Here is a 15,870-nt window from a genome sequence, read left to right as displayed (position 1 = left end):
GAGCTTTGGACCAATCGTGAAAGATGATAATAGGATTTTTGAGTCAGTGTTATTCTGTTTTTGACCCGGTTTTACTCTGATTTGCTCGGTTCTGGAGCGAAATTTATACAAAAACGAGAACGTTCCACTCCGAAACCAGGTAAAACTGAATAAAACGGAGCAAAGTCTAATGTGAATACATAATCCAGTTGGTGCAATCGTTTACGCTATTACTGTTACTGAGACAGAATACACCGCTAAAACTGCAGAGTTCCGATGATACCTGAATTTCGTGGTTTGCCTATATATAATTATTCATGAATCTTGTGCATACTATGTGCACACACAATGTTCCCGTTCCCCATAGTCTTTTCTTTATGTTTTACTGGCAGCCGCATGTTTTATAATACGAAGGAGGACAGTACGTAATCAGGAAATTCTAAAACACGTGACAAAAAAGAGTTCATATTCACTTTATTAACTGAATGTTTTATTTAATTAGTGTCTACATGGCCCAACCCAAGTTATATAGCTAAAAAAAAATGTTTATTTGACAGAGAGGAACCCATCGGGCACGCACATATCTGCACGGGGGGGGGGGGGGGGGGGGAACCATGGGCCCCCCCCCCCCCCCCCCCTCCCCTCCTCCCAAACCCTTCATTTGGTGGGGCCTCCTTTCCCCCTCCCCCTCATACAGTATTTTCCTGTGCTCAAAACATAAAACTTTAGTATATAACAACTCTAATTTCTCCACTAAGCATACTGTTTAACCTGATAGATGCCCACTTAATAGATTTTATGTTCTGTATTCCCAGTCGACCATTAAAAGTTCTCGATCCGAAATGCATTCCATTTCACCAATGAAGCTTTCAGTTTAACCAGTACAACTTGTTATTGATCCTATTGAAGGACCAATAGGCACTTGTATTCCGGACCAGAAAACATTTGTGTTGTTCCCATAGAAGTGTCTACTTGTCCCATAGAAGTTCCTGCTTGTCCCACAGAAGTTCCTAATGGTACAAGAGAAGTCTGTATTGGTACGATATAACTTGTTATCGGCCCAGTAGAAATGCCCATCGGTACGATGAAATCCTATTGATCGCATAAAAATCTCTATCGGTCCCATAGAAAATTTTTGCAAGGGTGTGCTAATTTGGCGATTGAGCATTGTCACTGCCATACTGCACCGAGTTCACTTCTCTGCAGTGCATGGCTCTTTGCTATCTCCCGTACAATGGCTCTGCCACATAGCGCCACTGGCTGCAATGAGCGGTAATGAGCAAACTGAGTGTCGTGCACATTGACACAATTGGCATCATGGCGCTTGCCCCCTAAAGTTGACTTTCCCTCAACCGATTCTTTGGCCTTCCCCCGTGCTGCGGCTTCTCTGCAGCATTTCCAGTTGCACCAATGTGCAAAACATCGGATTTTCTCATCGGCGCCAATTGCACATTCATGCTCATAGGCTTTGGCTATGCATTTCAATTGGAACAGGCCTGCCATTTCCAGCAGGGAAACTAGCTCGCCACCCCTTGCACGCTGGAAGTAATCCGATCCGGTGAAGTTTATAATTGTCCTGGAGGCTTATTTTCTGGGACGGAGGAATCGCCTCGCAAAAAGCACAAAAGCCGACACAACTCGAGGTCGAGGAGCGTTCTACCATACAAGTGGCGTCGGAAGAGGAAAAACGGGGGGAAAGAGGGTAGCGGGGGGGGGGGGGGGGGGGGGGGGGGGGTTTCAGCCTTTTTCTCTCCCTTGCAGGTATTTCGGACTGTTAAAGAAAACAATACGGGGAAAGAGGGCGTGGTCGAGCTTATTTTAATCTGAAATTATTTATGCATATGTGTAGCTACTGTCGCTCTTCACTGCATAAAAGGTTGCGTAGATGGTCATTGTTAGAAACTCGTTGTCAGAAGGCACTACTCGTCACATGCTTAGTGGTTCGGAAGTTTAAAGCTGTCTGTTCGACCTAAAGACCTGTGCCAAAAAAAAAAAAAAAAAAGAATAAATGCGAGAATAAAAAGCAGGAGAAAAAAAAAAGCTATCAAGAATTCGTCGGAAGTGTTCTATTGCATATTCAGAGGTTCAGAACTTCGAAACAAGTTTCTTTTACCAAAATGTGTACAGGCTAAAAGAAACACGTCTCAGGAACGTGAAGCGAAAAAAAAAAAAAGTTTTCTTTTAATGACGTGCTGAACTTAAACACTATTAGATATGTACTGTCTGTGGTGTTAATTTAAATGCGATACCTCAAACAACTTAGACGAAAATAAATATCAAGTTTAGGTCATAATTGCAAGCAGATACATATTGGGACATTTCTTCGAAACTCACGTTGAATAACAATCATCACATCTTAGGACGGCACTTACCTAGGCTATACATAGATCATTCTTAAAAAAGTATACCATAAATAGCTCCGGCTGCAGCGTGCTTCAAATCTGGCACAAATGATAATCGTCAAAAACCCCGTCGTCCTTCCTCGCCCCTTCGGGGATTTATTTCTTTAAACCTAAGCATGCCAGAACATTGAAATAAACGACATTGTCTTTCGTAAGGAACGCAGCACCGCGTGTACTAATTCGAGAAAAAAAAAATTACGAATGTACCCCACTACTCGAAATCAAATGAAACCGTCCGCCGGTCTTTCGAAGTTCGACGAACGTCGAACTTTTACCCTAAAAGTTCGAAGTTCGTCGAAATTCTGACATTTCAGAATTCGAAAGTTCGAAACTTTTCGAATTCTCTTGATAAATAAGTTCGAAAATTCGAAATTCATCGAATTTTTTGGTCAGTCAAGTTCGAAAGTTCGACAAGCATCGAACCTTGCAGCGCAATAAATTCGAAAGTTCGAAAAAGATCGAATTTTTTAGCGTAATAAGTTCGACGGTTCGAAAAGCGTCGAAGTTCTTAGCTTAACAAGTTCGAAAATTCGACTTCCGTCGAATTTTACGATATAGACAATTCGAAAAATCGAAATCTTTCGAACCTTTCGAACCGCTTGATTCGATCATCGAAACTTCAATTCGAAAAAAGTTCGCGGCATCCCTACTTACAGCTCCCTGTAACGCCGAATTAGAGCGCAGCTCTTGAGGAGGAGGAGGGAAAGGTGCGGAGAGAGGGCTATGCCCCTCCTTTTCTCCTGCTCGGCTCCCATTTAGGGGAACATTTTCTGCTAAATTTAGCGGAACAAATTTCCCGCTAAATTTAGTAGAGAAATTTTTCCGCTAGATTTAGCGGGAAATTTGTTCCGCTAAATTTGACTGAAAATTTCTCCCCCCCCCCCCCCCCACACACACACACACACACCCCTTGTGACGCCACTGGTTCCAAGGCAAAGGGTTTTTCGGGTATCGGTTGAAACGTTTTTTTCGCCCCGATAACGATACCTCCTCTCCCCTCCGTCGGCCTTGGGCATGCATCGTATCGTTATCGGGGGCGAAAAAACGATCTGCTAAAACTCTCTACTGAGACATTGTTTCGAGAATGGGTCGAAACAGGACGGGTTCAAACTGGAAGGTCGATTCGGGAATGGGTCGAATTGGGACGGGTTCAAACGGGAATGGGTTGTTTCGGGCTACACCCGGGGAAAGGCGGGACAGAGGAAAATTTGGACTCTTTCCCGCGTGGCTCCGGACCAAAATTTTAACCCTGTCTCCCAGTGGGTCCGGTGCTGGGGTAACGCCGATGGGGGGAAGAGGCAGGGTTTTCTTTTTTTGCCATATTCTTCGAAGGTCATCCTGGCGATATCCCACGCTGCCTGGGGAACGTTAGGGGGAAGGAATCATATACTTTTTTTTTGTTTTTTTAGACTTAGGCTAGGTGACGCAAGCTACCGCCTGTTACAAAGGGTATTATTAACATCTATTTTTCCACCTATCTGCCTGCGCACCACCACTCACCGCACTGACCGAGAGGGCGCTAGCTACCATCCCTTACGATGGGTGGAGCCCAATCAGTTATCCAGTGCAGTTATCCAGAGGCATTGCGAACTCTGAGTGCATTTGAGCAATTTGAGCCCTTTGAGCCATTTGAGGCAATTTGAGCCGTGTGGGCGGTGTTTGTGTCGTCTTTGATCGTTTGATCGCCTCGCTCTGCTTATGATCATTGTGCCCCTCCTCTGTGAAGTCGTGAAGATAAGGTGCGGTTTTTGCGCCGAAGCTTGAAACGCGGCGCGATGTCTATTATCATCGCTGTTCTGGTTGCTGTGCTCGCTCTTTTGGTCTGGTGAGTTACGTTTCGAACTCGCTCTCTTTAATGTCTCAAGCAGCGCCGTGTCTGTCTTCGACTTGTCATCTTTTGCGTCGTTTTATTTATTCTGATCATGCACCGACCTCCCCAGCTACACACCTTGCAGCTACCGTTTGTTTTCGTCTTAGTTTGTGCGGAAAACTTGCGTTAGGCATTGTTTCATTGTCGTTACTCTCATCTATCAAAGTACGACAGTTTGGGAAGTGCGGTATTTTAAGGGGCACTCACTATGGTGAGGGGGCCCGTCACTGTAATGCAGCTGACAAAAGTGAAGGGGCCCGTCACTGTAGTGTGCTAGGCAAAAGTGTGGGGCGCCGGCGCTTATCTCCCCCCCCCCCCGACCAACAATGGACCTTTTTCCAGTAAGGAGCGCCTCATGACGGTTTCGCCGCCTACTACAAATGGAGGGCAACCGGACTCGCCTTCTCCCATGGAAACAGATTAGTGTCGCAAGAAAACAGTGCCCCCCAAAAATGGCGAAAGGGCGGTCAAGGTCAAGGGAAAAGGGTGTGCGCGTGCGCAGACGCTTACTGGAAAAAGGTCCATTCGATCATGCGGCATAATTGAAAGTTACGAAGGGTCCGTCACTGTAGTGCTGTAGGCAAAAGTGAGGGGGCACCCTCACCGTAGTGCGGCCAGCATGAGTGAGGGGGCCCGTCCTGTGTTGTATGTGGTGGGAACAGTGAGAATTAATTTGTAATTTACGAGCACATTAACCCACGCTTCGCGGTCCTCTCCCTCTCTCTCTTCCTGTCCCTGTCCCTGTCGCTCTCCCTACACGTAAATATAGCGTCTGTGACCTAAATAAAAAAAAAAAAAAAAGAAGAAAGTTTTGTCCAGAACACGATTTGAACCGTAGACCCCCAGCTCGTGAAGCCGACACTGTACCTCAGCGCCACAAAGCTCTTTCGGAATGGGGTATCCATTGGATCTCTGTGTACATGCCTTGCAAGTGACGTCACGCTAGGGAACATCTAGGGAAGGACGGGGCCCCATAGCATACTGGTGGTTGACTTCACATCGCGCGGAAGCGCTTACCAAGGCGTAGGATGCCGCTAACGGCCCGGACATGCGCTAACATGCACCATATTTTCAAGGAAGGTACCGCAAACTTAGCAAAACGTGCTGAGCTTACGATCATGACGTTTATCCAGTACCTGCAGAATTTTTTGGCATTGGTGCGATTGCGCTAAAAGCAGAAAGTTTTGAAATGCCGCCGACGAAGTTTTGACGCAAAGAGATGCCGTGTCGCCAAAAAAAGAAAAAGCTTAATTGCGTACTTCATAATTTTGACGAGCGGCACTAGGAGTCGCTTGTAGAAAAATTGTTACGATTTTGCGAAATACTGGTAAACAATGCAATGTTACCGTCATAATCTTAACCCTGAGACAAGGATAAATCAAATAACGGACATGAAACTCTCATTGTCTCAGGGTTTATATTATGATGTTTCCTAACCGGCTCGCCTGCATACTTTCGCTCCTTGCTAAAGTTATTGTCTCGCGGACGCAAACCGATGACGCGGCGGCTCGGCGAGCTTGCACACGGGGGCCGCCGCCGACCGATCATTGTCGGGCCGGGCTCGCGGCGCGACACTCGCCCGGATTCGGCCGGGAGCCCCGAAGGTGCGCTCGAAGCGTGAAAACGGCGTTATGCAACGGAGGTCAAAGGCCATATACACCACGAACGAGCAAAAGCAGATGCAAAGGCGTGCGAGAACGTAAACTACGGTAGAAAAGTGCCATCGTTCGCCGCTATGAAATGTGTCCCGCAAACTCGATAATCCGCGGCCGCATCCCTGTCCTGCCGCTCGTACTGTCTCTAGCTAGGTGGCTACTCTGTCTCGCGGGGCATGCTGACGAAACGATCGGACGATCATCGGGATACGGGGTAATGGTTACAGCCGAGCGCAGCGGAGTTTACTATTGCTCTCGCTGCGAACGGCCGTCGAGTCAACCACCAGCATGGTAGATGCCGGTGTTCGATGTCATCATGTCACGTAGGTGCAAGGCATGTATTGGTTGCTGTTGCCCCGTCACCATAGTGCAGTTTCTAAAGTGAGGGGCCCCGTCACCGTAGTCAGTTCCATTTTGAGGCCTGTTACGAAGGACCTTGTGAAAACCGGCCCACTGGGGAGCATCACACTTGCGCTGGGCATGACCTTTCTACCTTCTCACCTTCAGTAAAAAACAAAACAAAGAAAACACGCAAATGTTACGTGCCAAGCGATTAGACATTCGAACGGCAATGCCCTAGGACCCCTGATCAAATTATTGGTTCACGGAGACACAACCCAGCGTGTGTAAAACATGTGACACAAATAATGATACATGTGACAAAATGTGCGTTCTAACACATGCTTTGACTGTGTTGTGCTGCTGCCGTGCTCTAGTCACCCTGGATTCGGAGGGCTCCGAGCCAGCGCTTTCATTCTCATTTGACTGCGCATTTTACAACAACGTCAACTTTTTGACCAACATCTGTGGGTGTCAAAAATCAGCGAGGTTTTTTGTTACACACCCAGGCGGGCGAATGAGGGCATCTTCCAAAAATATTGTTGGTTCCTGCTGTGTCACATTTCTAAGCTGCCAAACATCACACTATGTTCTTTGACACCTCCTGGCTAAAGGCCATGCCAAAAGGATAAAGCAAGTGTGCAAAGAAAGTTACAGCATTTGAGAATGCAAACTCTGCTAGGACACAGCCTAATCAAGAAGAGACTAAACAGGGCTTTTGTTGTCACGGGTTGCTTTGTATACTACAGTGAATCTTGTTCTGTAAAACAAGCCAGGAAAATTGGCACCTACAGATAAGAAAGCTTTAACTTTCACTGAATGTGTTGAGGTGGTGAGTTTTACCTTGTGGAATTCCAAGGCATAGTTCTCTTCCCATGAAAAACGAGACCGACAAACTTACCCAAGTCGACGACAGATATGTTTGCAGACTACCCTATTAACAGTGAATGTAACTTATGGCGCCATCTCCCAGTACGTGCAGCGAGCGGACAACAGGGTGCATCGTCTACTCACCGCTCCTTTTGGGTTTCATTTGATTACGCTGTGTAGCTGTTCGGGGTTATCTACAAATTCTACAGTCGGAGACACCTCTTTAGTGCTCTTCTAAAGGGACACTGAACTCCCAAAAACATAGCCTTGCAAGTGCTTCGAAAGGAGATGTTGTATCTCACATAATAAGTACTAGCCCCCCCACCAAAAAGGAAAAAAAAATGAAGAAATTTTGACGACAGCATTTACGCCATGAGACACATTTTGAGAAAGAAGCGATTCCAAAACATCTATATTGAGGTCGACATCTTGAAACACAAGTTGGTTTCGGAATTGCTTCCAAGTGAAAACGTGTGTCTCAACACAAACAGTTCTAAATGTAGAATACCACGCATCCCCCCATTCCACATTGAGCGCACATTCCCGAATCCGTAAGATCTGAGAAAATACGCACATTACATTTATATGTCAAATTGATGACCGGAAAAGCGCCCATCCCCCATTTTTTTGCGATTATCTCCAAAGTTTGAGTGGGCGCTTACCCGGTATTTTACGGTACTTCTTTTTTCTAAGAGGAAAACAAAAAGTTTTTTTTTTCGACGTAGGTTTCTTTGTTAAGCATTTAAAAAAGAGTATTTTTCTGGGGTTCTGTGTCTCTTTAAAACTTCCACTCTAATTATTTTTTGTTTTGGTTGCAGGAAGATTCGAAGAACCTTCACATTCTGGAATGACAAAGGTGTTCCCTATCAGACCTTCTGGCAATATCTGAGGGTTGTGTACGACCTGTATACGAAGGTACTTTCACATGTTTTCTACCACATTCTTTACAAAGTGTATGTTTACAGAGCTTGCAGAGATGCCAGCCAGAACCTGCGTTCAAGTTAGCCCTTCTGTCCTTCCTTGGTACATCTATCTCTCTTCCTTTTTATGTTTCAGTTGTCTGAGCATTGTTCGACCCAATGGAGAAATGCACAAGGAGCTGGCTAACTTGCCTGAGCCATGAGTTCTTGATTGGATCATGCTGTGTGTTCTTTGTATGCATGATGCGCAGAAATTGGAGCAGTTCCATAACAATATGTTTGATCAGATGAAGGTTCCTCTTGTCTGGATTATTCCCATAACAATACAAGTGCATACCTCTGCCACCTTGACACCTTGAAGGGATAGTGAGCTGAAATTCGGATTTCGCAAAATAGGGCCGCAGAAGCGTTGGACGGGACGCTACAAACTCCAAAACATCACTCATACATCGATATCTTTAGCAGATAGCTGTACTTTTGGAAAAGAAGGGCACAAGCAAGCGAAGTCATTGACATCACTGTCCTCCTGGAGAATTTGAGAATGAGGGGTAGTGGCCTCGCTTATCTCCTCATCGCTTCGGTTCATCAGCTCGACGGGACGTAGCGAAGAGGAGAGGGAATGAGAATCGTGACGTGACTTGTCACGTCGGCCTCGTCGGCCGTGTTCAGTTGTGCACTTCTTTTCCAAAAATATGGCAATCCGTTAAGGGGTGTCCAAACAGGACACTACAAAACGCACGACTCCGACAAATCGTGAAAATTGAAGCGGGCGCGAAGCGGGCGTGTCCGCTTCAATTTTCACGATTTGTCGGAGTCGTGCGTTTTGTAGTGTCCTGTTTGGACACCCCTTTAGAGATATCGCTGTATAAGTGATGTTTTTGGGTTTTGCAGCGTCCCGCCTATTCGTCCATCCTTGTTTTGTGAGCTCAAAATTTTGGTTCCATATCTCTTTAAGGCTAATCACACAATGCATCTTTTCAATGTTCCACGGTTTATTGATACCGAGATTTCGCGAATCGGCCTGTTTACAAGTGGAGTTGACGTATTGGCTCACGAGAATTTCGCCAAACCTTGTCATCTGCACCGGGAATATCAAGTGTTTTGCATCAAAATTATATGAAGTGCACACAGTGTGAAGAGTGAAGAATGTCAAAGAACAGGCAGATGATCTCGAAGTATTTAAGGCATTTTTGCACTGCTAAAAGAAAGTTATCCCCAGTCATCATGTTTATACGCGATGCTTGCACTCGTCGCGACTGTTGATAAACCTGCACTACACCACCAACCCGTACCGCTAACACATATTGCCCGGACGCAGTGCTTCTGCGCTTGTCGCTCGCCGCCATGTTTCCTTTTTTTCTTTTCGGCTTTGGCTCGGATACGGAATCGGCCAAAAATCCGACTCCTCCAATAGCTCGCTCTGCCTCGAAGGTCAGACTTCATAGCGAAGTCGAGCGGCCATTGGCAGTGTCCTTGTTTCTCCTTCGGTTGATTGACAGGCCTTGATCAGGATTCAGCAAAAGTTTGCTCCAGAAGCGAGGAGCATCCACAGTGTTTTTCGGAGGCATGCCACTTTTTCGGTCGCCTTCACACGAGGACATTGTTTCTAGAAACCTAGTTTTGCGACACAAGGTTCGCCAACAAGATGCATTGTATGAATAGACCTTTAGCTAGACTCCGGGCTCTTAAAAATCCATTTGTCTTCAAGCTTATCCTGATCATTGGTACTATCTTTTTCTGACTTGTGTGTCCTGGCACTGTTCCTTGTTTTGAAAACACAAAGGGCACTCCAACTCTGCATATGGTTGTTTTTTTTTTTTTTTTATTGCACACCGGCTCTGTTGTGAAGACCTCAATTTTCGGTACAGGGGAGCTTAGTCAGATGAAACAAACCTGACCCTCTTGAACCTTTGCAGTGGACACGTGCACTGGGCTTACTGCATTGTTCGCCGGAGCCAATGGGTGTACAAGAACAGTGCCTTTGTGAGGGTTGGAAGGGCCTCCCCGAGATGAGGCAAGAAGGCAGTCAGGCTAAGGCTTTTGAATAAGAAAAGTAGCGACACCTCCGCTTCTCTCCGGCACGCACACTTTTCTTTTATTCTGTGCTTTCTCGCAGTCGCTCACCATCATAATTGTCCCAAGATAGTAACGGTAATCAAAAGTCAAAGTGCAGTCGAAGGCTAAAAAACACGCAAATGCATACACACAGGTTAAAAACGCATTGTCCTGGTGCGCTTTCTGCATCTGGTTGGACAAGCTGCGAAGAATGCATCTAAAGAAAGATGCTGAGGGCCGTGACGTTCCTCTGGCGTTTCTCGATTGGGGCCGTTGGCTTGTAGATTCCACTGTGCTCTGAAGGCGTAGTTGTTCTTCTCAAACTCTCCCATCTCTATCTTTGGCTCTCTCACACTTGTCCGCCGTCATGATCGTTCTGGGATAGCAAGCGCCGCTCTTCAAAGGATGTCATTACTTTTCCGCATTGAAGGGCTTTAGGTGAGGGAAGCGCGGCCATGGGCCTTGGAGCTTTCAGCAGCCAACTGACCGATCTGAGCCGAATCTTCTGGAATGCAATCCCACGTCCAAGTTGCCCTCCTGCCGGCGGTGTGCTCTTGTCGACATGGAAACCTATAAATTTGGGTGTGCTTCTGTCTTCAATGTATTCAAATGTTACAGTACCTCTGGATGTCTTTTGAAAGGAGTATTGTTCGAGCAAGTAGTAATTGAAAGTGAACCGAGGTATCCGCCCTAGTTTTGAGTTGCTGAGAATCGACAGTGGTTCAATTTTCGTCGGTACTCTACAATTTACATGGGCTACCATACTTACCCGATTCTAATATGTACAGTCCCTTCTTTTGAGAAAGGTGTATGTAGAAACTGCCTGCGCGTTAGAATCGGATATGAAACTGAAATCTTTGGCATGTCAGGATCGTTACTTTTGTGTGTAAACGCTGGCTGCACGTTACAATTTCGTAAATACGGTACTTTTTCTGGTCGTCTTCTGCAACCTTTCAGAAAGCTTGGTTGTACAATGGCTATATTTTGATTTTTATACAGCAGTTTCCCGCTGCCGTTTGATTAACTAGCTGCCGGTTCTTATTTTTTGCAGCCACTTCACGAAGTTGTGCGTAAGAACTACGAAACTTATGGACGCGTCTATGGGTATGTTTGATTTCCATGATTGATGCTGCCACGAATGCGGCAAACTCAGACGACAGCATTACTTATAAAATTGTAAAGCCTAGATGGACATTTGGACACGATGTAGCATTAGGAGGATGCTTTTCAGCTTCATTAGACACCTTTCAGTCTCTGACTTCTTAGTTGTTGGAGGGATCGGTGGCAGAGTGTTAGTGCACAGCAGCTCCATGCTCATGCAGCGAAAGCTCGTGCTGTGGATCTCAGGTATCCTGGGCTCAATCCCTGCCCCCGTCCGTTTCATTATGAACGAGCATCGTGCTGGCATGTGGTCGTGTGTCACTGCTGCATGGTGCACATTGAAGACTCCAGGTTAACGGTTGTACTGCAATGGCTAAATTTCTCGTCTAGAGCGCAAACTAGTGCTGCTATACCTTAAAAGGAGACCTACCTTGCACCGTCTAAACAAAAATGCCTAATTTGCTTCTTTTTTTTCCTTAGTTGCCACAGTTCATCTAATTTAATGGGTTTCAACAGGGCCCTCAAAACTCCACTAACTTATAGGAGCAGCCTGGCATAACTCTGTGTATTTGTGCAAAAGGACTAGAAGGCATTATTGTAATCTTCTCCTTCATGTTTTGCCACACTGACATTCTAATTACTGCTAGTTTGTGCAAAAGGACTAGAAGACATTATTGTAACCTTCTCCTTCATGTTTTGCCACACTGACATTCTAATTACTGCTAGTCTCGGTAGTTTTTTGTGTTCATTAGGTTTGTGCTGTGATGCTGGTGTCACAACTATTTTAGGTCTTACCAAGGCATTGTCCCCACGTTGGTTGTTGGAGACCCCGACCTGCTTTCGGATGTTCTCGTTAAAGACTTCAAGTCCTTCTCAGACAGAACGGTATGCCACGTGTGTCTTGTATACTTTGCAGCGAAGCATTTGGCACATAATTTTGGTCTCAAAAAATTTTTTTTTAATTTTATCAATGCCAATTAACCAAGTTTTTTTTTTTTAGCTAAGTTTTATGCTAGATGTTGTTACATTTCATTACTTTTTACAGGGTTGTTTTGACTTGTTAAAAGAGAAAAGCAACTCGGATCCTGTACCTTCATTCCTAACTTCGACTGTGCACTTTCAGACTAATTGTTGGTCATGGAGTGCAGTATTATTGTTTTCATACCATTTGCTTGCTCTAAAACAGGGGTGACCAGACAGACGTAATCAAAGAGCCATCAAAAGTAACCATTTTAAGTGAAGAGCCACAATAAAAAAAGAGAAGGCATGTCACTTTTCAGTTGTTTTCGCAGTCGTTAGCCACGGTGACTTCCACTCGTAAAGCCCAATAGTATGTTCCGTTATTTGTTTGTGCTTTCCCCCCTAGCATACACTAAAGCTGTTGCTGTGTGTAGTACTTATGCAAAGTTGCTAAGGCCTTCTGCCCATATCCTGTCTTGGCTGAGTTACCCTGGAACCTGACTTCAGATATGCCAATTACTTTGGCGTACACTACATGTCACTGTTATTGTGAACATGACTTAGGCACTTTTTCGCATTTTACATTAGCAGAGCAAATGCTGGAGGGGAGGTGACCTTCTCTCCAGCGGTTGCTCTGCTAAAGGGGAAAAAGATGGGAGGAGCTTCCCCTGAACTTTTAAACTGTCACCGACTATGGACGAGGCAAATGAATGACCTTGTGTTTGTATTACGCCTTTAGGAAGCTCAGAAAGTTGGAAATGAGGTGTGGAAAAAATTGATCATGAACCTCTCTGGTGAAGAGTGGAGACGTGCGAGGAACATCCTGTCCCCGGCATTTACTTCGACCAAACTCAAGACGGTATGTACTATTCAACAAGGACTCGTTTGTTTGTATGGTCACACTGTCATGTTTCCAGTGATCTCAACATGCTGAACGAGCCTGTATTTTTTAATTTCATTTTTCATCTTTATATGGGGTAAGGTTGAGGATCTCAAAGTTTTTGTTAATTCATTTACCTACCTTCGGAACGGTGATTGTTTCGTGTGTTTGTTTCTTAACTGTGTTCTCACGTATCTTCTATCATAGCAAGTGCAGGAGGACTGGGATTTGTAGCTCCGAGCTTGCCTCAGTTTGTCATACAATCATAGCAAGGTTCCACTCATGTGGTCAATATAGTGTAGAGTGTAAAAAAGGTTGATCAGAAGAAGAGAGATTCTAGCTTCATATCAATACTTCGCTTTTCACTTAAAAAAAAAAAAAAAGAAAAAGCTTTTGAATGGAATCAAGTGGGACTGATTAAACAATTTTTGTGCAGATTTTTTTCAAGCTGTATCATATTGCTGGGAGGGCAGTTACACGTATGGAAAATGCTGCAATGGGTGAGCAGCCGCTCGCAGTTAATGAGTGAGTATGACTGCTCAGCATTTAATTTTTAGCTGCTTGTTCAGTGGAAAAAGGTTGAGGGTTAGTAGCTGATGCTCTTTGCCTCATTCATCCCTATTGAAGTCCACTCTGTCTGAGGGCCCTACACCTGACTAGCATTGCAAGCTTCTCCAAGGGAAGATTGTTGTTGGCTTTTAATGCTTGCAGAGAGACTTGATTTCCTTACCTATTCAATAAGCACAAAGCGGTGAAGGTATTCCAGATGTCAACTATTTGACCTTGATCTTGAGGGATCGAGAGGGAGGGGAGGGATGACCCGTGGGATGGGGATTGGGCCGAGCTGTTTAGGTCGGTTGGTTTTGTTCCTTTCAAGGTTGGGAATGGGGAAACGGCTGTTGTTGAGTATCTTGAGTTGCTGTGGGGATAACAACTAACTTCATGTGTCTGTAGTTTGGTTGTTGATCACCCTTATAAACTAGAAAGTAGAAATTAATGTTGCAGCCGAGTTTGAAACCTGTTTTTGTCGGTTTTCAAGATGTCAGGTTTTCAAGATGTTGAAAGTATTTTTTGTTTTTGGTTATTAACTTCATTGTAAAGAGAGTACACCTTTTTTTTATGGGTTTAATATAGAATTATTGGAATCGGCTCTAGTTGCACCTTGCCATGATTCAGGGCCTCTGACAAAACACTGCATGGTTTATGAGGTGAACATGTGGGAGTGTAAGGTAAAATAATATGTGTGCATTGTGTCATGATCAGACCAAGGTAATCATCAGTTTGCAACCCCACTTCTGAATTCTGGATCCTTTGGGTTTATTTGTATTTTATTTATTTATTCAGGTCCCCCGTAGTGCCCGTAAGGGCGTTACAATAGGGGAGGAAAAAATAAAAAGAGTGAATAACGCCACAGTACATAAAAATTGCACAGCCTGCAGCAAAGCTCTGATCGACCCAAACCAGTGCAAGAAGAAAAAGGGCTCTGACACACCATTATACATTTTCAAAACTAATACATAAGATGGAGCACACATATAAAATTAAAATCTTAGTAAAGTATCGAAAAAATGTGGGCTATCATTTTACGAGACTAGCTCCTCTGGCAATTAATTCTAGCACTGAATGGTGCTTAGAAGGAAAGAGCGCTTAAATATGTTAGTTTTTGATGAGAGAGACCTAATTTTCTTTCAGTGATCTCGTCTACGAGAAATGAAATGTGGCTGGAGTAAACATGTTTCCTTATCGATGCCAGAATGTCCATAATAAATTGAATGCAAAAGCTTTAAACGGGAGCATAGACGGCAAGTTTGCAGAGGCTGCCACTTAAGCTCATCTTTCAAGGCAGTCGCGCTTTGACGCCAGCTGTAGGAATTGAGTACAAACCTAGCAGATCTGTTCTGAATCCATTCAGTGTTGTTGATCAGGTACTGCTGATGGGGATCGCAGAGTGGAGAAGCATAGTACTCTAGAATCGGCCTGATGTTAGTGAGGTAGAGGATATTTTTTCACTTCACATGAACACTCTCTAAAATTACGTTTCATGAATCCTAACATTCAATTTGCCTGAGCTGTCACATAATCTATATGGTGGTTCCAGGAGAGATTCTGTGAGGAATATAAACCCAAATATTTTTATGTGCAACAACATGTCTATCACTATGTTATTGATGTGGTACATGGCAATGAGAGGGTTTCTGTTAGTGAGCCTCACGAAATTATGTTTTGCCACATTTAGTTCCATCCCCCAAGTGTGGCACCAACTTGCTATGCGATCAATATCCAGCTGTGGAGCCATACGGTCGCCAGGAATACTTACAGCACGATAAACAACACAGTCATCTGCATACAGACGTAAAGAAGGGGAAAGACCACTTACAACGTAACCGCTTATAGTGCAGGACCGGGTATAACGCGGCTTTTTTAAACCACCGGTTCGCCTCCCATAGAACTCCATGTATTTACGTACCGCTTAAAATGCAGGCGCGCGAAGGGAAATACCGGTTATTGTGCGGTTTTTGGAACAGCCCGCCGACTGCGCCGACTGACCGCAGCGAGCACGCTTCCCTGTGCGACACTAGATAATGGCGCTAGCCACAAGCGGCACTCGCGGGGCAAGGAGGTTGCTTGAAGAAGTGGGAAGAAGCGAAGAGAGAGCCTTCAGTTGCCATAGCGATGGAGGGACGCACGCACGTGTCGTTCACGTGCGTGCGTCCCTCCGCTGCGTTGGAAACCACGAGAAACAAACAACCGCAACGACTGACCAATCGCAGGTCGAGGAGAAGTGTTAGCGCGCGTTGCATGCCGGTCGCGGGCTGACTGCTTCTATCCGCAAACATAA

General features: G+C 45.0%; 1 protein-coding gene across 1 annotated transcript in view; it reads left to right on the top strand.

Moving 5' to 3' along the window:
- Positions 1 to 3,921: 3,921 nt before the first annotated feature.
- Positions 3,922 to 15,870, top strand: part of LOC120844648 (cytochrome P450 3A41) — a 52,993-nt gene continuing 41,044 nt past the window's right edge. Inside the window, exons 1-6 of the mRNA XM_040216518.3 lie at positions 3,922 to 4,206; positions 7,934 to 8,030; positions 11,142 to 11,194; positions 11,980 to 12,076; positions 12,891 to 13,010; positions 13,468 to 13,556. Coding sequence (XP_040072452.1) covers positions 4,157 to 4,206; positions 7,934 to 8,030; positions 11,142 to 11,194; positions 11,980 to 12,076; positions 12,891 to 13,010; positions 13,468 to 13,556 — 506 coding nt within the window. The 5' untranslated portion in view covers positions 3,922 to 4,156. The remainder of the gene's footprint in view (positions 4,207 to 7,933; positions 8,031 to 11,141; positions 11,195 to 11,979; positions 12,077 to 12,890; positions 13,011 to 13,467; positions 13,557 to 15,870) is intronic.

This window comes from Ixodes scapularis, unplaced genomic scaffold, assembly GCF_016920785.2.
Source record: "Ixodes scapularis isolate PalLabHiFi unplaced genomic scaffold, ASM1692078v2 PGA_scaffold1__304_contigs__length_218370807, whole genome shotgun sequence".
NCBI lineage: Eukaryota > Metazoa > Arthropoda > Arachnida > Ixodida > Ixodidae > Ixodes > Ixodes scapularis.
Note: the sequence above shows the minus strand (reverse complement) of the source record. Positions and strands in the feature narration are given on the sequence as shown.